The 25525-nt window shown below is 52.6% G+C and overlaps 1 protein-coding gene across 1 annotated transcript in view; it reads left to right on the top strand.

Moving 5' to 3' along the window:
- The first annotated feature begins 1287 nt into the window (after positions 1-1287).
- HCK (HCK proto-oncogene, Src family tyrosine kinase) overlaps positions 1288-25525 on the top strand; it is a 35113-nt gene continuing 10875 nt past the window's right edge. The window contains exons 1-9 of the mRNA XM_012927194.2: positions 1288-1489; positions 13560-13677; positions 16034-16076; positions 16369-16468; positions 17217-17315; positions 20151-20254; positions 22315-22464; positions 22756-22908; positions 23920-24099. Of these exons, the coding sequence (XP_012782648.2) occupies positions 13561-13677; positions 16034-16076; positions 16369-16468; positions 17217-17315; positions 20151-20254; positions 22315-22464; positions 22756-22908; positions 23920-24099 (946 nt within the window). The 5' untranslated portion in view covers positions 1288-1489; position 13560. The remainder of the gene's footprint in view (positions 1490-13559; positions 13678-16033; positions 16077-16368; positions 16469-17216; positions 17316-20150; positions 20255-22314; positions 22465-22755; positions 22909-23919; positions 24100-25525) is intronic.

Here is a 25525-nt window from a genome sequence, read left to right as displayed (position 1 = left end):
CTTAAGGGATCTTTGGGGCTGCCCAGAAGCTGGCCCAGCTCCAGTAAGGAGGTCCCCATGGGTGAGGAGCTTTGCATGGTACTTGAATAATGCTGGGCCTGCTCAGGGAAGTCGCTGACCACATCAAGGCCAAAGGTTCTGGCCAGGGGTGAGGAGGCCCAGAATGGAGGGTCAGAATGCTTTGAGAGGTGGTTTCCAGCAGAGGATTGTAGGACCCCTGAGCAAGAGCAGTTAAAATGATTGTAAGGCCCAGGCTGGCGGCTTTGGCTAGAGGGATTAAAATCCTGGAGGAGAGGGTATACCTAAGAAGACGCTGAACTTGACTGGACAATAAGATGCTGGACTCTATGTTTGGTGTATGCTTGCAATGGGGGAATCTCAACTGAACTTGAGCTGTGGTTATGCAACAAGGTGGAGGAATCCACCATGGTGGGAGGGTTTGGGGAGGGGTGGGAGAACCCAAGTATCTATGTAACTGTGTCACATAATACAATGTAATTACTGAAGTTAAATAAAAAAAAAAAAAAGAAAAAAAAAATCCTGGAGGAGGAGTTTCTTGGGAGAGAAAGGATGGGGTCACTCGGGGCAATGTTGGGACCCAAAGTTGGGGGAGAGGGCAGGATGAGCATACTTCCAAGAGGAATTGGCTGGGGCCTATCAGGTAAAGCTGCTGCCAAAAATGTGGGCATCCCATCGCGGGTTGGAATTCTGGCTACTCCACTTCCCATCCAGCTCCCTGCCTGTGGCCTGGGAAAGCAGTAGAGGACGGCCCAAAGCCTTAGAACCCTGTACCCTCGTGGAAGGCTCAGAAGAAACTCCTGATTCCTGGCTTCAGATCAGCTCAGCTCTGGCAGTTGCTACCATTTGGGGAGTGAACCAGCGGATGGAAAATATCTGTATCTCCTCTCTGTAAATCTGCCTTTTCCAATAAAAATAAATAAAGCATTAAAAAAATTAAAGTAAATAGTCTGGGGGTTTAGCTAGGATGGAAGGAGAAGGAGACCAGACATTAGGGGTCCCAGGACCCCAGGTTGGAATCCCTAGGGATGAATTAGGCCCGTCAGGGTGCAATTAGAATATGTTAGGAAGGTGTTACCGCCGCGCGAGGTTCCTGGGGGGGGCGGTGAAGGGTTCAAGATGACCCTGAATCGGGCTAGGATCCCCTGTAGACCCGAGTCTTTGGGGCGGCGCCAGGAGCCTTGGGGGCGGGGTCAACATCGCCGGGGCGCGGCCGGGTGCGCGGACGGCCCGAGGGCCCCGAGGAGTCCCAGCTTCCAGTCAGGAAACTTCGCTGAGGCTGAGATCAGCGGGTGGGGACGCTGCCGGCGGGTGCCGGAGAAACCCACGGTGGAGGCCCTTCAGCTCGGCCTTCTGCAAAGTTCGTCTTCCTCCCTGTGGGCTCCTCCCGGGTTCCGGGGACCGCTGAGCTGGGGGGACGCTCGAGCTGCGAGGATCCGGGCAGCCCGCAGGGCGAAGAGCGGGCGCCCAGGTGAGTCCCGCGGGAGGGTCCTCGGGGGTCTCCTGGCCGGGGAGTCTGGGCACGGGGATGGGCCATGGATGGGGGTGATCGCCAGGGGTTAACGAGAGTGAAGGGACCCCAGGAAGGAAGCAGAGCCGTGCCCGCCGAGGCTGCTGGAGTTGCACTTCTCAGCTCTGTCCAGGTTCCCCTTCTCAGAAAGAAAAAAAAAAAAAAAAATCAGAAGCAAGAAGGAAGGGACGGGGTTGCAGGGAACCCAGACCGCTGCCTCGGTGCCTGGAGGCGTTGGTGCTGCAGCTGGGTGGAGCATGACGCGCCCTGTGGCAGCTGAGTCCCTCCAGAGCTGGAGCCCAACCTGTCCCCCTCCCCAAGTTCTAGGCCAGGGCTCCAAACTCCTGGACCTAGACCAGGGGAGATCTGCTTGGTCCTTACCCTCTGAGAGTCCTTTGGCAGGTCAGTCCAGCTGTCTGTCAGAATTCTGGTCTGTTCAATGGTTTGTGAGAGGTGAAGTATGTGGCAGGTGGCAGTGCAGCGGTGGTTAAAGGGAGGCGGGGCAGCCTGCCTGCTGGGCCCTGGGAAGGGGACCTGACCTTCCTGTGCCCTGGTTTCCTGGATGGGCAGGCTGGGACGCACACTGGGAACACAGGTAGCACCACCCTTGCTGGCATGCTCAGATCCAGCCAGGATTTGGACTTACTTAGGAGTATTTGCATCTACACAGTGAGAGGCCTCAGGGATGGTGCCTAAGTCAGCGCTCTAGATCGATTTACGTGTCACACAGTAGCAAAGCTGCACGTTGGCACGGCGGTTAGGTTGTCCCTCAGGACGCCTGTCTCTCACATTCAAGTGTGTGGTTCCAGTGAGGGTTCTGCTTCCAATCCAAATTTCTGCAAATGTGATGCTACAGTCATGGGAGACCTGGGTGAGGTCACTGCATCCAAGCTCTGGCCAGCCCCCAGGCTGGGGCTGCTGCAGGCATTTGAGGGGTGAATAGCAGGGTGAGCACATTCGTCTCCCCCACCCCTTCTCTCTGCCTTTCACATAAATAAAAATAAATGGCTAAAATAGCAGATGAAGTGGAAGCAGCCCTCTGTGTTTCTCTTGGTCTCTCCCCACAGAGACAGCCACTGTCATGGATTCTAGCCCTTCCAGTCTAGGCTTTCATTGAAAGAAAAAGTCACTCATTTGAAAGGCAGAATTACAGAGAGAGGGGGAGAGACAAAAGGATAGAATCTTCTATCTGCTGGTTGGTTCACTTACCAAATGACTACAATGACCAGAGCTGGGCCTGTCTGAAGCCAGGAGCCAGGAGCTTCTTCCAGGTCTCCCAGCTGGGTGACAAGGGGCCCAAGCATTTGAGTAGCCTCTGCTGCTTTCCCAGGCGCGTTAGCAGGGAGCTGAACCAGAAGTTGAGCTGCCAGGACTCAAACCAGTGCCCTATCCAATACCGTTGTGCAGGCAGTGGCCTAACCTTCTATGCCACAGTACCAGCCCCCAGGCTGTGTCTGATGCATTTGCTGTATATATACCTATGCATAAGCAAGCCAGAGTTGTTTCCTGTGCCTTCAAGATCTACCATCATTGCCCTTGACCCATGGGGAGCATGTTCCCAGGACTGAGGGCTGCCCACAGTCACAGGTAGCACTGAACCTCTTTCCTCACCCTCAGCATTTCACAGCATCTCACTTGCATCTCCAGGTTGCCAGCACCACTGGGCCTGTGCTTTGGGGCCATTGTTAAACCTGAACACAAGCATGCAGACAGCTCAGCAATGCACCTGAGATCCAAGACAGCTGGCAGGTAGTGTAGACAGCCTGGATATAATGGACAAGGATGACTTGCACCGGGGCAGACTGGAATGGGGACCTTGTGCGATTCCAACGCGCTACTCTGAACAGCTGGTAGTGTGAACCTTAGGCATTTGTTGTTTCTAGAATTGTCCATTTAATATTTTCAGACCACGGTTGACCATAGGTAACTGAAGCCACCAGGCAGAGTGAGATCACGGAGGAGGGAGACAGCAGTAACAGCTTTAGAGTGCGTCTTTGGTGACAGCCTCCGCCTGCTCCTGCCCTGCCACACGCACTTCTGGGGTGTCCCGGGTGAATGACATCATCTCATCATCCCTTCTAAGCAGCGGTGAACACTCGAGAAGGTGGCCGCCCTGCGTTCCCACGTCTCTGAACTGGATGCTCAGGGTGCAGCCTTTCTTGAGGAAAGCACTAAGGGTTAGATGGTTTTGCAGGGGCGGCTCCGTCAACCCTCGCCTTAAGTGAGGAGCCTGGAAGGTGCTCTGCCCCGAGAAGGGGAAGCGTTTGGCTCACAGGCCTCATGCAAGCAGCTTCAGAATCCTGTTCAATGTGGCTGAGACTTGGTAGGGGCCAACATTTGAACATATTTTAAAAAGTGCTCTTTCTAAAAAAAAAAATTTATTTTTGTTTTTATTGAAAAGTCAGATATACAGACAGGAAGAGAGACAGAGAAGATCTTCCATTCGATAATTCACTCCCCAAGATGCCACAACGGCCAAAGCTGTGCCAGTCTGAGACCAGGAGCCTCTTCCAGGTCTCCCACGCGGGTGCAGGGTCCCAAAGCTTTGGGCCGTCCTCGACTGCTTTCCCAGGCCACAAGCAGGGAGCTGGATGGGAAGTGGAGCTGCCGGGAGTAGAACCGGTGACCATATGGGATCCTGGTGTGTGCAAGGTGAGGACTTTAGCCGTTAGGCTACCACACCAGGCCCATAGAGAAATCTTTCCTATGCACTTTTTATTTAACATAATTAATGCTGAATGTACCATTCTTCTCCTATTTGCTTAGTATTTTATTGTAAGCATATTTTTTACATCACTGAAATAGTCTTGCATTTTTAATGGCTTTATAATATTCCATTGTTTGAAAGCACTATATTTGTTTAAACTTTTTCACAGAGTACTCTTAGCTTGCAATTTTAAAGTATTTTAATAAAGCTGAAATGCAGATGCCTTTATTAAAATGAACCATTTAGGGTGGCATTGTAGTGCAGCAGGCTAGACCATCACTTGCGACACTGGTATCCAATATTGAATGCTCCTTGGGAAGATGGCCCACGTGCCAGGGTTCCTGACAGCATCCTCTGCTGCCTGCTCAGGAGCATCAGCACGGAGCTGGATTGGAAGTGGAACAGCCAGGACTCGAGCCAACATCAATATGGGAAGCTGGCGCTACAGGTGGCAGTTTTATTTTGTTTTAAGATTTATTTTTATTGGAAAGGCAGATTTGCAGAGAAAAAAAGATACAGAAAGATCTTCCATCCGCTGGTTCACTCCCTGAGTGACCACAACAGCTGAAGCTGAGCCAATCAGGAGCCAGGAGCCAGGAGCTTCTTCTGGGTCTCCCAAGCTGGTGTAAGATCCCAAAGTTTTGGACAGCTTTTCCAGACCACAAGCAGGGAGCTGGTTGGGAAATGGAGCAGCCAGGATATGAACTGGTGCCTCTGTAGGATCCCAGCACATGCAGGATGAGGATTTAGCCAATGGAGTCATCGTGCTGGGCCTTATAGCTGACAGTTTTACCCACTGAGCCACAGTGCTAGTCCATCCCCTCCCCCCACTTTAAACACACACACATCCTTGGGGTGTCCAGGAAGCCCGAGGGGACTTCCCTGAATTGTTCAGCAGGAACTTATTGAGCAATGACTATGTGCTAGTTTCACCCACTGGGGATGAAGCGGGGAACTGGATAGGCCTTGCTCTCTCATGTTCTGCATCTCAGTGGGGGAGACGAACCCTGCAGCGATGGGGTGTTAGCCCAGGGCCTTTGAGAAGCAAGCTCCCACAGGCTGAAATGTGCTAGAAATTCATTACCAGAAGATCCTGAGAGAATGTGGGAGCAACCAGGGGAGAGCCAACAGGTGGCAGGGTGTATCCGACCTGTGAAACAGAGGGGGAGGTGGGGGAGCGGGGAGGAGAGGAGAGAAGATGGGTGCGGGACGGGATAACAAGGATGTTGGGGGAGGTCAGGTGGGGGGAGAAGCACCTTGGTCTATAGTGTGGATCCAAGCAAGGCTTGGCAAGCCCGGCCTCTGCCACAGGCCCCAGAATTGGGCTGCTGCTTCCGTGTCCCTGGGAGCAGACCTGGGTGCATAGACAGAGGTCACTGCGGCTCAACATCCATGAGGACAGGGACAAGCCGGGAATGAGAGCGGGGTGGGGTCAGGAAAGAACTCTCCCAGAAAGGGAGAACTACACAGAGAGCTGAAGCTAGTGAGGCTTTCTAGGTGAAGAACATTCCAGAAAGCAGTATGTGCAATGGCCCTGTGACTACAAGCATAATTGGCGTGTTGAAAACAGCAAGAGGAAGGTGTGGATACAGAGAGGAGTGGTCTGTGAGGCCGAGGAGTGGTCTGTGAGGCTGAGGAGTGGTCTGACAGTGGCGGCCTTGCTCACCACTGAGGGCACCAGCCCCTCCCTCCCAGGGAAGTTCCAGCGGAGGGGTGTGGTCTGGTTTGCATGTCTCAAGGCTTTTTTACTGTTGGAAGTGAGTTAGGGAGTCAAACCCAACTCTACCAGACTTCAGCTCTCATCCTATATGTCCCAGGCTTCCCTGCCCTCTACCTACCCTGGGGAGAAAATTCTTCCAAGGAGGTTCACAGCTGCCCTGGGATTCAAGATTAGAGCAAGGGGCCCCTGGGTAATGCTCTGTGCAGACTGAGAAGCGACCATGTTGTGGGAGCAGGTGGTGTGAACCCGCCCAGCTCACACAGCCCACCTCTGGATGAGCCAGGCAAATGACCAAGGGGCTGAGTTTGTCCCCCCATGTGTTTGGCTGCTTGACTTATGTGAACTGGGACACAACACACGCTTGCCTCCACGTGAGGGTGGCAATCATCTGAGCTTCTGTTTTCAAAATCAAAATTTTGAGCCTTATCAGGAAGAACTGAGGCTAAGAAAAAGGGAGAGAAAGGGGTGGGAGCTGGACACAACAGTTAAGACATTGGAGTTCCTCCTCCTTTGTTGCTTGCAACCGCTAGAGCTGATCCTGGGACCTGACAAGAGGCAGGAGAACTGGGTGCTAGTCCTGCCTGCCACTGACCTTCTGCCACGGTCCTCTATTTTCCTTTCTGAAAAATGGGGTCATAATTCCAGTCTACTGACTTCAGCCAGCTAGGATGGGGATTGTGCAAAGCAGAAGACACAACAGTCTCTGCACAAATGCCATTGGAGGCCTGCGACCGGCTGGGCACTGTGTGGGCATAGCCACGATGCCTCCAGCATAACATGGTCCATGATCTGCCCATCTCCACTTACGGAACTGGAACCAGTAGCATCCTTCTTTTTTTCTTTTTTCAAAGACAGAGAGGAGAGGAGAGACAGAGAAAGAGATCTCTTTTCTGCTTATTCAACTCCCAGATGTCCACAACAGCCAGGGCTATGCCAGGCCAAAGCCAGGAACTGGGAACTCTATATCCAGGCCTCCCATGTGGGTGGCAGGAACCTATGTACTTGCGCCATTCTCCACTGCTCTCCCTGGTACATTAGCAGGAAGCTGGAGCAGAAGCTGTGCAGCTGGGACTCAAATTGGCACTACCCAATGGGATGCCTCTACATTTGCTACAATGCCATTCCTGGATCCAATACCATCTTAACCTCTTCTACCAAAGCCTATTGTCACAGGCTGTCTCACATCCCTTATCAGAGTGTCTGCTCAGCTCCCGATCCAGCTTCTGGGAGGTGGTGGACGAAGGCTCTCGTGCTTGGGCCCCTCCGTGCACACGGGAAACCCAGATAGAGCCTCACACAGTCCCAGCCACTGCAGGCATCTGGCAAGTGAACCAACAGATGGAAGATTCTTTCTTCTTTTCCTGCTCCATTCTACCTTTTAAGCAGATGAAAATAGACTTTAAAAAAATAATATCAAGGAAGCCTTTGGTTTTTTTTAAAGATTTATTTATTTTTATTACAAAGTCAGATATACAGAGAAGAGGAAAGACAGAGAGGAAGATCTTCCGTCCAATGATTCACTCCCCAAGTGACCACAATAGCCGGTGCTGTGCCGATCCAAAGTCAGGAACCAGGAATCTCTTCCGGGTCTCCCACGCGGGTGCAGGGTCCCAAAGCTTTGGGCCGTCCTCGACTGCTTTCCCAAGCCACAAGCAGGGAGCTGGGTGGGAAGTGGAGCAGCTGGGATTAGAACCGGCACCCATATGGGATCCCGGCGCGTTCAAGGTGAGGACTTTAGCCACTATGCCACTATGCTGGACCCAGAAGCCTTTGTTTTCAACCGGTTTCTTCTTAACGTGTGAGCTGCAGTCCCTCTTAAAACTTTGTTCACACAGTAGACAGGACTGTTGCATGTTTAAGGGGATGGAAATCCAACTCAAGCAGAAGAGAAAGGTATAGAAGAGTCCAGCAGAAACCAGCCCCAGGCAGGACTGGGTCCAAGACTGGGGTTCTGTTTCCCCATTTCTTGGTTCCACCTTGGGGCTGCAAGGCCCTTTTCTAGACAAAGGCCAGAGGCGGAGTCTCCTTGGCCAGGGTTAAGTCATAGGCTCACCTTTGGCTCCGTTGGTCACACACCCATTTCCAGGCAAGGTGCAGTGGGCTCTGTCCCCCACCCATGGACTGAGCCTGGGGAGAGGGTGTGCCCAGGGGAAGATGAAACCGCAGATCATGACTGTCTCTTGCAGAGAGCTGGCTCCGATGAGAAAGTAGGGCTCCAGAGACCCAGAGGCGTGCCTGAGTTCATACATTTAACTTGGGTCAAGGGGAGCCTCGGACACTCTTTCCAGAAAGATCCCAGAAAACCATCTCGGGCCCAGTCCACAGGTGCTCCAGCTGGCCCTGGTCTCCCCTCTACCCGCCCCTTGGACTTGGCTCTGAGAGTGCAGCCCACATGGTGACCGTGGGAAGCAGCCAGAGCCTGTGAGCTGACCTTTCTCGTTTCCCTCCCACACCGCCCGCGCCTGCAGAGGCGGGGTAGGGGTGTGGGGGGCTGGTGGTGGTGAGGAGCAGGTTTCAGGTTCTCAGAATCACTGTGTCCTGAGGAAGTGTCTTCCCCCTCGTGGCCAGCGGTTCTGAGCCCAGCAGCCAGATGGGCTACTTCTGCCTCGGAGCCTGGTCTTCGAACTGCATTGGACAGGGTTGTGTGTGTGGAGGTTTAGAAAAGTCTTTCACATCCCGTGTCACACAGGTCCCAGGGTCGGGCCAGAGAGGCAACATCTCCTCTTGCAGGAAAGAGATGGCGCCTCCCGGAGGACCTCACAGCAAGACCTTGGGCAGGTGGCAGGACCAGGTCCCCAAGTGAGGTTATTCTGACAGAAGGTTAGAGGGGTGTCTCAATTCTGGGGTGCAGAGGATTTCCTGCCAAACCATTAGGAGTGCAGAGTCCAGGTCCTGACTCCCCGAGATGCTGGTTTGTTCAGTATGAACTGGGTCTCAGGAATATATAAGAGATCTGTGAAGATTCCTTGGGTGCACGTGGCAGAAATTCAAGCTGACTGAGGCAAAGATGAAAATGTATCTGTTCGTGAACTCTGGGATGAAAAGCTTCAGGCACAGCTGGATCCTGGTCTTCACACATGTCCTCAGGACCTTCTTGGTCTCCAGTCCTCAGCTCTATTCTGGCCTTGCTTTAAAGCAATCTCCTGCCTTCGTGATATCATGAAGTCTCCCAGCAGCTCCAGGTTCCTATTCCTCAACATGCCAGGACACGGACTCTGCATGCCTGGACACGGGTCACACATGGTGCTTGCCTCCAGCTGAAGCAATCTTCGCAATCAGAGGAAGAGGAGGCGGATGTGCCCGTGACACTTTGATCAGCCAAGCCTGTGTTAAGTTGCCAATCCAGGGAGGCAAGGGTGGCCAAAAGTCGAGCTCCCCAAAGGATACCAAGGAACTTGTTGCCCAAAGGAGCACGGACGCTGAGGAGGCAAGAAAGCGGAAAGCACACCGCAAGACCTGAACAAATCACGCATCCCTGCCTGGGACGTGCGACCCGACACCCTGTCCTCCCGAGAGCGCCCCCGTGAGGCAATGATACTGCCGGCACTCCAGCTAGCCACCCCCTGAGGCTCCCTGGGCTCACCTGAAGCCACTGTCACAGCACTCGCTGCACGGAGGCAGGGAGCTGCGTGAACCTCCTCCATCATCTCCTCACCCCTTATTATAGACCACAGCTCCCCGACCCAGCTGTGCTTCCTCATCATCTACTTTAGAATTATTCCCCAACATTTTGTAGACTCGATAGCTGAGTCACGGCGGGAGAAATTGTCAAGCCTGGCAACGTGAGGGTACAGGTAGTAAACCCACTTTTGGATTTGGTGATCAAAATGGCATTGTGGAACCGACGCAATGGCTCAAGTGGCTAATCCTCCACCTGCAAGCACTGGTGTCCCATATGGGTGCTCAGTTGTGTCCCACTGTTTCACTTCCAATCCAGCTCCCAACCTGTGGCCCAGGTCCTTGGGATCCTGCACCTGTATGCAAGACCCAAAGGAAGCTCCTGGCTCTTGCCTTTGGATTGGCACAGCTCTATCCATTGCAGCCATTTGGAAAGTGAACCAATGGATGGAAGATCTTTCTCTTTTTCTTTCTGTAAATCTGCCTTTCCGATGAAAATAAATTTTTAAAATATTTTAAGGCATTTATTTCTCTCAACAAAGTGCCATGTTTCCTGAGATCTTATGGGGCCAGTGTACAAGTTTACATTTTTTTTTTAATTGGACAGGCAGATACACAGAGAGACAGAGGAACAGGTTCACTCCCCAAGTGACCGCAATGGCTGGAGGTGAGCCAATCCAAAGCCAGGAGCCAGGAGGCTCCTCCGGGTCTCCAACACGGGTGTAGGATCCCAAGGTCTTGGGCCATCATTGACTGCTTTCCCAGGCCACAAGCAGGGAGCTGGATGGGAAGAGGGGCTGCCGGAATTAAAACGGTGCCCATATGGGATCCCAGCGTGTTCAAGGCGAGGACTAGGCCATGGCGCCGGGCCCGAAGTTTTCATTTTTAACTTTGCTGCTAGGAAGCTCAGAGATAAGACTAGCAGCAGCTGGGTTTGTGGTTCAATAGAGGCTCCTTTCTAATTGGTAGGGCTCTGTCTGTGGCTTGAGATTTTTAGCTCCTTTAAATCCTTTTTAGGAAATCTATTCCTGGACTACTGTTGACTTTCATCTTTATCATTAGACCCCGTTCTTCAAAATTCTTATTCTGTTGCTCAATTATTGTAACAAGCAAGTTGCATTATCTGTGAACATACTAACATGGATTTCAAGATTTTTGTACCAAAATTAATCTCTTTTAATTCCATTTTCCACAGATCCATTCATCTTACAAAAATGATTTGGCAGTATTTGTGGCTTACTCCCATCACTTTTGCCACTCCTTTTTAGCTTTTTTTTTTCAATCTTTTATGATGATAAAACAAATGATGTAGGGAGCACCATGGTGGCCATTGTGGAGGTAGGGTTCCATGGCATTAGACATATTCCTAGCTCTGTGCACCTGTCACCACCACCATCTACCTCTGTAACTCCTCCCATCTTGTAACATGGAAACCCTACAGCCATACTCCCAACTCTGACAACCATACTCTTTCTTCAATATATATAATATATTTATAAATATATATTTATATATTATAATATAGTATAAATTTATTTATTTATTTATTTATTTATTTATTTATTTGAAGGAGAGAGTGACAGAGAGAGAGAGAGCATCCATGCATGGTTTGTCTCCCAAATGATCACAACAGCCAGGGCTGATCCATGCAAAACCAGGAGCCTGGAACTTCATCTGGCCTCTCATGTGGGTAGCAGAGACTCGTGTACTTGGACCATCTTTGGTGCTTTCTCAGGCACATTAGCACGGAACTGGATCAGAAGTGGGGCAGCCAGGACTTGAACTGATGCTCCAGTATTGGATGTTGGCCTTGCAGGTGGTCGCACGGCTCACTGCGCCACAACCCTGGCTCTTCACCACCCCATTTTCTGTCTCTGAGAGCTTTGTGCACGTGGCATTGGGAGGCTGTTCTGCATATCAACCTTCCCTTCTCCAATTGGTCCCTGAAGCACAGACCACATCCTGATGTTTTCACTTCCCAGCATGGCAGGCTCACGTGCTATCACTTCCTCACCATGCACAGTTCTATTGCTGTGCTCCTGGCAAGCACCAAGGGCCACAGACATGAGCAAAACAGCCTTCCTCATCAGCGATGATGGAGCTGTTGCGTGTTTGCATTGCCCGATTTGGAAACTATGTGCCACACACTGCTGTTAAGCCTCCTCAGCGAGTCATAACTGCCAGGTGCCACATGTGTAAAATACACAGTTGAAGACTTATGATAAAACAAAATAAAATAAAACATGTGTGGGCAGGCTGTGGCTTAGCAGCTAGGACGGTTAAGATGCTCACGCCTCTCTACCAGAGGACTTGGTTTCGATTCCCTGGTTTCAATTTGAGTAGTGAAGGCTCAGATAACTAGATCCCCAGTGCAAGTGAAAGACCTAGATTGAGTTACCAGCATCTGGCTCCAGTCTGGCCCGACTGAAGCCACTGTGGTCATTTGGGGAGTGAATCAGTGGATGGGAGCTCTCTCTGTGTTTCTCTGTCAAATAAATACACTGATTACTGAGCTCACAGAAACAGACATGGTTCTGGTGAACACTGATGTAGTGCTTTCTATGTGCTGGGTGCTGGGTGGCTCTCAGCCCACTAGGCCATTCTGAATGTGGGGATTCAGCAACGGACACTACACAGGCACCCCGTGTGTGGGGATGGGAAATTGTGATGCAGTGGATGAAGCTGCCCCACGGCACACAGCAATGCTCTTCTGAACACATTAGCATTGATTAAATATGTATGTATTATAATCTCTTTTATTTGAAAGAAAGAGGGGTATGGAGAGAGAGCTTCTATCCGTTGATTCACTTTCCCAGTGGCTGCAATGGTTGGCGCTGAGTCAGGCTGAAGCCAAGTCAGGAACCCCACCTGGATCTCCCACACGGGTGTCAGGGGTTCAACCACCTGAGCCATCTTTTCTGCCTTCCCAGGCACATCAGCAAGGGTCTGGATCAGAAGCAGGGCAGGCGGGACTTGAACTGATGCTCGCATATGGAATGCCAGTGTTGCAGGCTATGGCTTAACCCCCTACATCATGACACCAAACCCCCAATCAAACATAAAATGTGATATAATCTTATGTCATATAAAAACCACACAAGGTGCTGCTTAGAATGCACCTTTCTCAAAAGTGTGTGTGAAAGAAAGAATGTGAGTGAGAGGACCAGGCCAGGAACCTAGAGCTCCATCTAGGTTTCTCACAAGGGCGTCAGGGACTCAGATCCTAGAACCATCCTCCTCTGTCTTCCCAGGATTGCACTAGCAGGAAGCTGGACCACAACCATGGCAGCCAGGACCTGGACCAGCCACAGCCCTATAGGGGATATATGCATCCCAAGCAGCAGCTTAACACCTGCCCTGCGGAAACAAATCACGTATAGCCAAGTTCCAGCTGCCTTAGGAGCAGAGAGATGGCCAGGTGCAGAGAGAAAGGGGGCAGCCGTGCTGTATCTGGCTGCTCTGACCCTGCCTCCCTGCCAGCGCAGGCACCTGTGCACATCTGGAGGACAGATGGAAATTCCTTCTGCCGAAATCTCAGTGAGGTTCGGCTCCGACCCAGCAAGCATATTTTGCTTACTCATTTTTTTAAAACATTTTTGTTTGTTTGTTTGAAAGGTAGAGTTAGTGAGAGGAGGAGAGACAGAATTTTCCATCTGCTGGTTCATTCCCCAAGTGGTCACAGTGGCCAAAGCTGAGCCTCTCAGGAGCCAGGAGCTTCTTCTGCCTACTTTTTGCCTCCTCTTCTCACCACCCAACACCAGTTTGCCAGCTCTGGGCCAGCCCCGTGGCTAGCATGGATGTGGGGAAGTGTAGATGGGGTGGGGTGCATGAGCTCTGGGAAGGGGGGCTGACAGAGGGAGTTAAGTCAGAGAAGGCAAGTGGGCACCAGCCTGGGGCTAAGGTCCTGACATACGTGCGGGCATCAGAGGACGCCGCTGTGTGGGGCTCTGGGTGGCCAGGGCTCACCTCCCTTCTGTCTGCTGCAGGATGGGATGTGTGAGATCCAGGTTCTTCCGGGATGGAGGCAAGATCTCCAAGACTGAGCCCTGCGCTGGCCCACACACCACCATGTACGTGCCAGATCCCATGACCTCCAGTAAGCCGGTAAGTGGGGAGGAGCCCGCGTGTTCTCATGGCTGTTCTGGTAGTGCCCCAGTGTCCTTCTCCAGCCTCCTGCCTTCCCCCGCTGGGCAGGACGCACAGGGGCCAGCAGCAGGGGCCATACGCTCCAGCTTATGCCCCCAGCATCCTTCTAGAGCCAGGAAGTCACTTTCCCTTGTCCTACCTGCAGCCCGGACTTTCTGGGCCCATCAGCCTGGGCTCTTCCAGCTGGGGCTTGGGAAGCATCGCAAGTCTCCAGCCAAGTATGGGCAGTGGCCAGGCAGCTGAAATCACAGCTGTAATGGTGATATTGACCTCATGGTGAAAACTCAGTCACAACTTCAGTGAGAACAGCAACTCCCACCAGGAGAAGCTAAGGGCAGTAGACCACAGCACTATGTGCTGTGGGTCCTGCTCAGCAGCATCAGTGACACAGCAAGAATAGTGATAAAATGGGCAGTCATACCAGTAGAATTCCTTTGTGTTTGTATTTCATTTTAAGATTTATTATTATTATTATTGGAAAGGCAGATTTGACAGAGGGAAGGAGAGACAGAAAGAAAGATCTTCAGGCAGAGCTGAGCCGATCCAAAGCCAGAAGCCAAAAGCTTCTTCTGGGTCTCCCAAGCAGGTGTAGGATCCCAAGACTTTGGGCCATGTTCTACTGCTTTCCCAGGCCACAAGCAGAGAGTTGGAAGGGAAGTGAAGCAGCTGGGACACGAATCAGTGCCCATATGGGATCCCAATGGATGTAAGCATTTAGCCACTATGCTATCATGCTGGATATAAATATATAATATTATATTATAATTATTATATATTACATTTTAATATATAATATATTATATTATAAAATAATTGTGTTTATATATTTATATATAAATATATTTATTTATTTTGGGCCCTGCACAATGGTTTGATTATCTAATCCTCACATTTGGCTCCTGGCTTGATTGGCTCAGCTCCGGCCATTGCAGCCACTTGGGGAGTAAACCAACAGATGGAAGATCTTTCTCTCTGTCTCTCCTCTCTGTAAATATTTTGTTTTAAAAAGAGATTTATTTACAGAGCTAATGGTGAAGTGCTAATGAAAGATGATACACTGGTGTTCTTTTTACTCTTGTACCATTTCTGCAAACTGGAAATCATTTCAAAGAGAAGTTCAAAATAAAATGCTGTGCTACGTTTTTCCCATAAAAAAAAGAGAGAGAGAGAGAGAACCTGGATTCCATTCCCAGCTCCAGCTCCTGCCTCCAGTTTCCTGCTAATGCTGACCCTGGGAGGATCCAAGACTTTGGTCCCTGCCACCCACACGGGAGATCCAACTGAGTTATAGGCCCCTAGCTTTGGCTGGCATTTTGGGAGTGAACCAGCAGTTAAAGCTACGGTATCTACTGACCATGCTTCCTTCCTCCTGAGGCATCCCTTGTCAGTCTAGTGTAGATCCTTGCAAACCTTTCTGCCTGAATTTAGACTCATATGATCTGGAACACATCCATGGGAATACTTAGGGCATGTGTGTACATGTTTCACATGGATGGGTGAGTTTATCATTCTGCACAGGAGTCTGTCTTCATCCAGTGCTGCACCGTTGGGGTCAAGGTGTTAATGTGAACATGCTTCTGTCTCCCTTTTAGCAGTTGCTCAGAGCTGCTTCTCTCTGCATGGACACTTTCATTCATTCACATACAGAATGGAGTCTCTATTCACAGCTCATGTGGGTGGACCCATGATTTCTTCAAACATACCTCTGGAAACACCACTCTGGACCAACCCTCCCACCATAGGTCAAGGAGAAGAGTCAAGCCAGTGTGCTCCTGGGACATCCAAGGCCAAAAGCAGGGGGCCGCAGCTTCGGAAATAGGACCCTGGAATGGGGGTCTGGCTTAGTGGCTTTTAGTGGCTCCAATGCCAGTTAAAAAGAGCCCACATTCCATATTGGAGGACTCAGCTCCTTGCTAGTGCAGACCCTGGAAGGTGGGACTGAGGGCTCGGGTCCTGGCACTCCCACCCACCCTCCAGGGAGACCAGGGACCTGAGACCGAGACTGACTTCCTGGCGCCTGGCTAGTGCAGGTGTCCGAGGAGTGAACCAGCAAGTGGAGTTCTCGCCAGTCTCTTCTGGGAAGGAACGGAGGGGTGGGGGTGGGGATGCCACACTAACAGCCACCTAGATGCTCAGGCCGTTTCTGTCCTTAAGATGCCGTGCCACCTCAAGCACATCCCTGGCCCTCTTGGGGTCTCCTCCCAGGATGTACTGAACAGGGGTAAGGATGCTGTTGGGTTTTGTAGCCAGCAAAGACCTTCCATGGCTTTTCCTGCAACCAGATTCATTCCCTGCTCCCATTTCTTCCCTATAGGGATCCAGCAACTACCAGAGCAACTCCCTGGGGCCTGCGGTAGGTAAGTACCCAGAGCCAAAGAGTCACACAGCTGTTGGACTGTCACTTCAGGTCTTGGTCCTAGACAGAGACAGAAATTCTAAATAGCCACAAGCAGCCTTGGAAACTGCCTAACCTGCTGCTGTGAGCTCTAAGGCGGGGGTCCCTTGAACACACACAGTGCCTCTCCCCAACACACACACACTCAGCATGGGAAAGCCTTCCGCATGCATGCACAGTGGGTCCTGCGCAAGGTGCCAGGTGCTGCAGATGTTGTGGGCTCACCATCTTACATGTGTGTCCCTTGCCACCAGGTTGTGAGGACATCATTGTGGTTGCCTTGTATGATTATGAAGCCATTCACCGTGAAGACCTCAGCTTCCAGAAGGGAGACAAGCTCGTGGTCCTGGAGGAGTGAGTTCCCCCCACTGCCACCACCGATGCTCCACTGTGCTCTCTCACAGGGAGCCCGAAGCGCTGTCTGTCTCACCCTGGGTGTAAACGGCCAGTGGGAAGCCAACCACCGTAGAGGAGGAAGGGCTTGCTGGCTGAGCTGGAGGAGTGCCAGAGTAAAGGCATTGCACAGGTGCCAGTGGTGCCCATCCAGGCAGAGAAGGATGGCTGGGAGCACTGTCTCAGAGGAGCCTTCCCCAGGGTTCCATGTCACAGCAATATGGGCACCAGGTACTCCCCAAGTGACTTCACAGTCAGAAACTCTTGGTTCTCTCTTGAGCTGGCCACTTTCAGTTTCCCACAGCCCTCACCGTCAGTGAGTGGGTTTGGTGTCCAAGAGAGGGAGTGGACATTCTTGGCCCTTGAGCCCACCTCCTCCCACTGCAGAGGTCAGCTATACCCTGGGTCTCCCTCCCATGGGCACAAAGACCTGCCCTGGGTTTGTCTGGAAAGGCCAGAGGTGCAAGGTCAGGGAAGAGAACAGGAAATCAGGGCTTGACTGCTGATCCTTGCGGGGGAGGTGGGGAGAGGTGGATGCTAAGCCCTTGCCCTAGTGGTGGGGCACAGGCTGGGGGCTGGGGAAAGTTGTGGCCCCGCCCCTCACCCCAGTGGCTTCCTACTGGGCAGAGGGGGTGGCTTTCTAGGCCCAGGCTTTGGAACTGGAGTGTTCCTTCTGCCCCTGAGCCCAGCTCTTCCTCCTGCCCCACAGGTCTGGAGAGTGGTGGAAGGCTCGGTCCCTGGCCACCCGGAAAGAGGGTTACATCCCCAGCAACTACGTGGCCCGCGTGAACTCGCTGGAGACAGAGGAGTGAGTATTCCATCTCCTGCCCCCAGAAGCACAGGAAGAGCCAGCGTCATTCGCACTTCGGGGCCTTGGCACACCCCACCTGGCACACCCTACCTGGCACACTCTTCCTGCGGTTCTCGGACCCAGCAGGGGTCGGCGACCCAGGGGAGCTGGTGAAGTCGGTGATGGAGAATGGATACTCCTTTCTATGGCCATACCACCCTGAACGTACCCGATCTCGTCTGATCTAGGAAGCTAAGCAGGGTCGGGCCTGGTTAGTACTTGGTTGGGAGAATGGGCGCTCCTGAGTCGTCCTTGGGAGAGGCAGCTGGTCCAGGCCCCCAGCCTGGGACCAGCTGGCCGGGACACATGTTACCAGTACTGATAGTGAACACACAGCTTCTTGTGTCTGCATCAAGACCCGGCTGCTGACAGAGCTGGTCCCTGGGACCAACAGGGAATGGACTTGTCCTTCCTCTTGCCCCATCCTGAAATAAACAATAATTTTGAGTGTCCCCTAATGCTAATGACGTAGAGGGATGCAGAGTCAAGAGCTGAGGGCTTCCCTTACGTCAGGCCTGGAGATGCCCCACTGTCCATACAGCCACATTCCCTGGTGCTTGCTTCAGCAGGACCCTCCTCTGTACATGTTGTTTCTTCCTGTGCAAGGCCTGTAGGATAACTTATTTCCTGCAGGACTGGGATTTCCAGGGTGACAGCAGCTCCTGCAAGGTGGCAATGAGAAGGGGTTTTTAAAAAGTACATGAAAAAGGTACATTATGGAAAAATTATGCATGGATTACAGTTTTTTACTTTGCACCAAAATAAGTTTGTATTTTCATTCCATTTTTTTCCTGCAATTTTCTGAATGAATTTTAAAATTTTTATTTATTGATTTGAGGGAACTAGAGAACAGGAAGAGTGTGACGGAGAAAGTTCCCAGCCACTGGTTTACTCCCCGAATGCTGCAATGGCCAGGACAGGGTCTGAAGCCAGGAGCCGGGGAACTGTTGCCTCACAGACTGTCTTAGCAGAAAGCTGGAGTCAGGAGCCACAAGTCAAACCCAGCACGTGGGTCTCCCAACAGGCACAGCAGCCACTAGGCCAAAGCTGGCCCCTCCACAAACTTTGAAGTGCTACATTTGCACCACTGAATATTTTCCATAGCATGAATCACCTGAAGATGCCCGAGCAGGGAAGGTGGGTGTGCAACACAGCTCTGTAAGAGCTTGGGCTGCATCTGAATCCTGCCTCTACAACCCTCCAGCTTTGTACCTGCCTCTCTCTGTTCTCAGTTTCCTCATCTGTAAAATGGGAATAAACAAGGGCGATGATTCCATCTTGTGGTTGAGGAGATTAACAAGACCTTGATGACTATCTGCTGTCGCTCCCTCTTGTTGACCGTGGAGGGAACAGCGGCCCCGAGAGAGACCTCGCTCAGAGTCACACAGCAGGAGAACGTCAAGCTGCTGACCTTGGGTCTCTGGCTTTTTTTTCATCACAGGACGACATGAGCTGCTCTTTGCCCACGTGAAGCCGGGGGTGGACTCTGCTGCTGTGGCTTGAGTTTTCTACTCCATATGCCAAGGTTCTACAAAGAGGGAAGGGACGTTTCCAAGTGTTGGCCCCAAGTATTAAATTCTTTCAAAAATATTTTTAAGTTGGGCCCGGCGGCACGGCCTAGCGGCTGAAGTCCTCGCCTTGAAAGCCCCGGGATCCCATATGAGCGCCGGTTCTAATCCCGGCAGCTCCACTTCCCATCCAGCTCCCTGCTTGTGGCCTGGGAGAGCAGTCGAGGACGGCCCAATGCATTGGGACCCTGCACCCGCGTGGGAGACCCGGAAGAGGTTCCTGGTTCCCGGCTTCGGATCGGCACAGCACCGGCCCATTGCGGCTCACTTGGGGAGTGAATCATCGGACGGAAGATCTTCCTCTCTGTCTCTCCTCCTCTCTGTATATCTGGCTATAATAAAAATGAATAAATCTTTAAAAAAATATATTTTTAAGTTATTCATTTTTATTTTATTTGAAGACAGAGAGGCTGGGAGGGAGACAAGAGAAAGATCTTTCATCTGCTAATTCACCACTTCCTACCCGCCCCCCACCGAATGCCTACAACAGCTATGGCAAGACCACCCTGAAGCTCAGGAGCCTGGGGCTCAATCCGGGTCTCCCCCACCCACCATGGGCGGCAGGGACCGAGGGCATGCTGGCAAGAAGATGGATCGGAAGTGGAGCTGAGACTGGAACCAAGCATTCCAAACTAAGCAGCAGCTTGACAGCCACACCTAGCACCCACCGTCCTCACCCCCAAGCTCAAAATTCTTTGCAGTTTCGCATTTTAGCTGAAATTTATGCCAACTTGTTATCCAAGTGTGTGGGGTGGGAGGGATTGATCCTGAGGAATTGATCCTCCTCCACTCCCAGGAGACCTCTGAGGCCCTGCAATGTATCCTTCTGTCCATTGTGTGTGTGTGTGTGTGTGTGTGTGTGTGTGTATGTGTGAAGCCACTAAGTTTTCGGCATTTGGCTACAGTGTCCACAGCTCCACCTGTTGCCTGTCTGTCCCCCTCCCCTTTGTGATGCTGTGTTGCTCATCTGCAGGACAGCCCTGCCTGCCTCTTGACCTGTGTGGGTATCCTACTCTGCAAACTAGAGGTGCCTCTGCTAAAAATATCTATTTTGCTAGCAAAAGAGTGGCTGTCTCTCCCAGCACTTAGAGTTCAATGAATATGCTTCCAGAAGCCAGGCCCTCAGTGTCCTGACTGTGGCCTGGACCCTTGAGTGGTCACCAGTGTCCTGCCTCAGCCGCCCATCCCAGAGCACCCCGCGTTAACTGCCTATGCTCCCCAACAGGTGGTTCTTCAAGGGCACCAGTCGCAAGGATGCAGAGCGCCACCTGCTGGCTCCAGGCAACATGCTGGGCTCCTTCATGATTCGGGACAGTGAGACCACCAAAGGTGACACCTGCCCACCCCTCTTCACCCCCATCTCCTGAGGTTCTGTGCCAGAAATGGGCCCTTCTCTGCCCCTGTGCTGGTCCTCAGCCCCACAGGTTAACAAGCCATCCCGTGTGCCTGGTGGGCTTGCTGAGGTTGTATTTTATCTAAATGCCTTTTTTCTTTTTTAAAGATTTATGTTTATTGGAAAGGATAGAGAGAAGGAGACAGAAACATCTTCCATCTACCTCAATGGCTGGAGCTGAGCTGATCCAAAGCTAGGGGCCATAAGCCTGACTCCTCACTCCCTCCCTCGGGGCAGGGTGAGGCTGCAAGAGGAGACACAGCCCGCACCCGCAGCGCTCCTGCAGGCTACATACTGGGTGGCTGCATGGGAGGCAAGAACAGCACCCAAGGACAGCACAATGGGTGTCAGCTGAGACCAGCTGTCCCAGGCAGGGCACCTCAGCGGGTTTCTTGTAATTTCTTTTCTCTCTCTCTCTCTAAGATTCATTTATTTGAAAAGCAGAGTTACAGAGGGAGGGAGACACAATGATAGAGATCTCCCATATTTAACTCAGGCACATCGTGCAATGTGACCTCACAGTACCCTTCAGTACATGGTTTGGGGGACGTTGGTTAGCAGCAGCTTCTCTGTGGCCTTCGACTCGACCCCTAGCCCTCTGATGTGGTGGAGGCTGAGTGTGGCCAGGACACTGCCACTCCCAGCTGGGTGCTGCAGATCAGTGAATCCTCAGGCTCTACTTCCTCCCACCCAGCAAGACCCCAGGGGAAAAGAAATGAGACAAAAAAGGGAAGCTGTACAGACAGACCGGGGCTGGTCTAGCCTGCAGAGGGTGTGGGTGGAGGGAGCCAGGGAGAACATGGCAGACTCATATGGTAGGGACATGGGCCGGCCTGGCTCCTGTGGCCCTCTGCCAATTTAACAACACGTGCACTGCCAGGCCCCTAGATCCCACCCTTCTGCTTCCTGGATTCTGCCTCGCCCCCTGCCGGCCATCAGCCACAGCAGCCTCCCCTGGCCTGGGACACAGTAGCAGAAGGGAGGAAAGCAAGACAACCCATACAGTCTCTGATTTACTGGAGTCGATATTCATTCTACCCACTGCACGGCCCATTTGCCAAGGTACTTAGGATGGTGCCTGGCCTGTTATTCATTGGACAGCTGAAACCTCTCCCAAAGCCAGCAACATTCGTTAGTACAATGGAGGAGACTGAGGGGCAGAGAGGGCTGGTACCATGCCCAAGGATGCACAACACAACAGCAAAACCGAGGCCCCCGTCGCTCGCTGCTCCAGCCTCCAGGGCGCAGCCTCTGGGGCCCTCCTGCGCTCCCTGGCTGCATCCTTTTCCTGACATTTCCAGCCGTGCACCTCGGACACGTCCACCTCCACATACCCTGCCCTTTTGGGCCATTAGGGCCACCTGTATAAACTTGGGCTACTTGTCCATCTCCAGACCCCTAATGCCATCTGCAAAGTACTTTTCTGACAGTGGGCAGTCACTCAAGTATTCCTGGGTTCCACGGAGTAGGGCATTGGGCCTCTCAGCCAGCCACGATATGTGCACATTTCAGTAACCGGATTGGACTGTTCTTATTTGTTTCTGAGTAGTCTGACTTCGTACCAAACTTGTATGGTATCTTGGATTTGTTGTTAGGTAACGATATCAATACTAAATCATGGAAAAGACGATGACGGTAGCTATCATTTACCGAGTATTTAGGTCCCAGCTGTCTTACTTGCTTGTGATTGTATCTTCCAACGACCACGGGATATGATGAGGTATGGAGGCGTGATAGTTGCTATTCCTACTCTACAGATGAGGACTCTGAGGCACAGAGAGGTGATACAGTCACGTGCCTACATCCCCACAAGTACGCCTGGATGCAAACCCAGGAGCCTGACTCCCCAGCCACAACCATGCCTGCGCTCCTGCCTGGATGCCCTGCTGGGGCAGTAGCTTCTGCATGGCGTGTCGGGGTGTCGGGCAGGGATGTCTAGGAACTCACGCAAAGGAGCAGGAGCTATTCTGAAGCGTTTCCTTCCGGTCTGATGCAGGGAGCTACTCTCTGTCCATACGGGACTATGACCCCCAGCATGGGGACACAGTGAAGCACTACAAGATCCGCACTCTGGACAACGGGGGCTTCTACGTCTCCCCGCGGACCACCTTCAGCACCCTGCAGGAGTTGGTGGCCCACTACCAGAGTGAGTGCACCCATGCCCCGTGGGCCCTTGGCCTCCAGGCCCTGCTAAGCCAGCTGCCCGCCAAGCTTTCTGGCTGAAGGATCGCTTTGGCTTTTCCAGCGGGCTTAGGGCTGTGAATGGGAGTGGGGAGGTGGGCCGGGGCAGAGGCCATATGCCTGTTTCTCCAGGAAGGCCTCCTGATGGTGGCAGCTAGACAGGGAGGGGACAGGCAGGAGGCCTCTGCAAGGATAGCCTCCTGCAGGCTGGGAGCTGGCTGCCTCAGCTGACCCCATGGTGGGGGTGCTGTTGCAGAAGGGAGAGACGGGCTCTGCCAGCAGCTGTCAGTGCCCTGCGTGTCCGCGAAGCCACAGAAGCCATGGGAGAAAGATGCCTGGGAGATCCCCCGGGAGTCCCTCAAGCTGGAGAAGAAACTTGGAGCGGGACAATTCGGGGACGTCTGGATGGGTGAGGACACAGGGCCCGATGGTGGAGGGGCAACATGGGCCATAGTGAAGCAGGGCAAAACCATGCCGGGCAGAGGGGGCAGGCTGAATGCCAGCCTTAGGGGATCCCCCACAGCCAACCCCTGTGCGCTGACCCTGGTTTGCATCGGAGGCCGGGCTGGCTGGGGTCAGGTGTCCCTCTGGGAAGCCCGAGTCCTGGACGAGGACCCCTGCCTTGCATATGGAGTTGGAACAGCTCTGCAGGGTGAGGTAAGGCGAAGCCCCTGGCAATGCTGAGTACCCAGGTGGGGAACAGCTGCCTAGAGACTTCTGGGTAAATTAGGAACTGGCAGCTCCAAGCCCTGCCATGTGCCAGTGCCATGCCAGTACACAGGGGGACAGGAAAAAGGCATATCCCACACCTGCTGGCCTCCCCCTGATCGCTTGAAGGTCAACTTCACGGTGCTGTGCGGCGGATGTGAGGCCTGGCACCCTGTGCTCCCCGCTCTGTCCAAAAGGGAATGGAAACATCCCTTGTGGAGATGTCAACAGTTCAGCTTGATAAAAAGGCAGAGAGAGAGACAGATCTCCCATCCATGGGTTCACTCCTTGAATGCCTGCAACAGCCAGGGCTGAGCCGAGCTGAAGCCCCTTGCTCTTCACACTGCTGCTGACACTCACTATTGCTGTCCTGCAAGACCTGGCTTTGTCCACTTGTCCGCCTCATCTACTGACCTTGCCCTTGCAAGACCAAAGGGGTGGGAATGGCCTAAACGGTGCTCTGAGGTCATCTTTCAATCCTGCAGCAGCCCTTCAGAGGGAGCGCTCAGAAAGGCTAAAGGACACACCCAAGAGCACACAGGCAGGAAGCAGCAAACCAGCCTTTCAGCCCACACCTGCCTGAGCCAAGGCCATGCCTGCCCTTCCCTCTCGAAGGGCTGAGATGGGCAGGGAAGGCTTCCTGGGGGAGGCAGGGCTGTGGGAGGGGGACTACTGGGCTCACCCTCTTTTCTTGCTCCCCGGGCCCCTCCAGCCATCTACAACAAGCACACCAAGGTGGCGGTGAAGACCATGAAGCCGGGGAGCATGTCGGTGGAGGCCTTCCTGGCAGAGGCCAACCTGATGAAGACGTTGCAGCATGACAAGCTGGTGAAGCTGTACGCAGTGGTCACACAGGAGCCCATCTACATCATCACGGAGTTCATGGCCAAAGGTAACGGGGCTGGGGGCTGGTTTGTCCGTCTTTGCTGTGTTTCTTGCCTTCCAACTGCCCCTAGTGTGGCCAGGAGCTTCTCTGGGAAAGATCCACTAAACACTGCAACTTGCAGCAATGCAGCCTTGCTGTGGGGACAGGGTGAGATCGGGCCAAGGGGCCCCTAGGGAAGGGAACACAGGGAGCCACCAGGACAAGGGGGCCCCCTGACACACACACCAAGTGAAAAAGGAGAGGCTGCTGGGCTCCTCATGGGTTCACCAGGCGCTTTCATGGCCAGGGAGTGTAGCAGGGAACCCTCCTCCTCCTCTCCCGGGGGCACCAGTGCTCTGGGACCGTTGCCAAAGCAGCAGGTCTGGGCCACCCGACCCCCACCACAATTCAGCACAATTTGGGAATCATTCGAGGCCCACATTTGCAGTTGCTTTCAACCCAAGCCCATTTTTGGGCAAATGGATGCATGCCATAACACAGCCTCATGTTGTGTGATTTGAAATCTCAAAACTTTTTCTCACATTCCAAATGCAATCGGCCCTGGGGCACCCCTCCTTCTCAGCTGGGGTGGAGAGCAAGCCCCAAGGTGCTCAGATTCCTCCACATACTGGACTGTAACAACCACCTGCCTGTGACCCACACATGTGCCTCTGCACACTTGAACGTGTCTCGGGGTGACCTCAATGCCCAATGGCATGGATACGCCGGCCACGTAAACAGCTGATACACCATGTCGGTGAGGCAATGGCCACGAGGGAAAAACTCTGGGCATATTCAGGACACACGACTTTTTTTTTTTTTAAGATTTATTTATTTATTTTTGGAAAGTCAGATATACACAGAGGAGGAGAGATACAGAAGAAGATCCTCTGTCCGCTGATCCACTCCCCAAGTGGCCGCAACGGCTGGAACTACACCGATCCAAAGGCAGGAGCCAGGAGCCTCTCCAGGTCTCCCATGCAGGAACAGGGTACCAAAGTTCTGGGCCATCCTCGATTGCTTTCCCAGGCCACAAGCAGGGAGCTGGATGGGAAGCAGAGCAGCCAAGATACAAACCAGCACCTACATGGGATCATGGTGCATGCAAGGCAAGGACTTTAGTCACTAGGCTATTGCACCGGACCCAACACACAGCTTTTATAAATGTTCTTCATCTGTGGCTGATTGAACCCACAGAGCTGGAGCCCATGGATCAGGAGAGCCAACTCTGCACACAATTTTCAGCTTTTTTTTTTTTAAGATTTATTTATTTTTATTGGAAAGTCATATTTACAGAGAGAAGGAGACAGATCTTCCATCTGCTGGTTCACTCCCCAAAAGGCCACCATGACTGGAGCTGAGCCAATCCAAAGCCAGGAACCAGAAGCTTCTTCCGGGTCTCCCACGTGGGTGCAGGGCCCCAAGGCTTTGGGCCGTCCTCAACTGCCTTCCA

The sequence above is a fragment of the Ochotona princeps genome, chromosome 22, assembly GCF_030435755.1.
Source record: "Ochotona princeps isolate mOchPri1 chromosome 22, mOchPri1.hap1, whole genome shotgun sequence".
In the NCBI taxonomy this organism is placed as follows: Eukaryota; Metazoa; Chordata; class Mammalia; order Lagomorpha; family Ochotonidae; genus Ochotona; species Ochotona princeps.
This window is presented reverse-complemented; position numbering and strand designations above follow the sequence as displayed.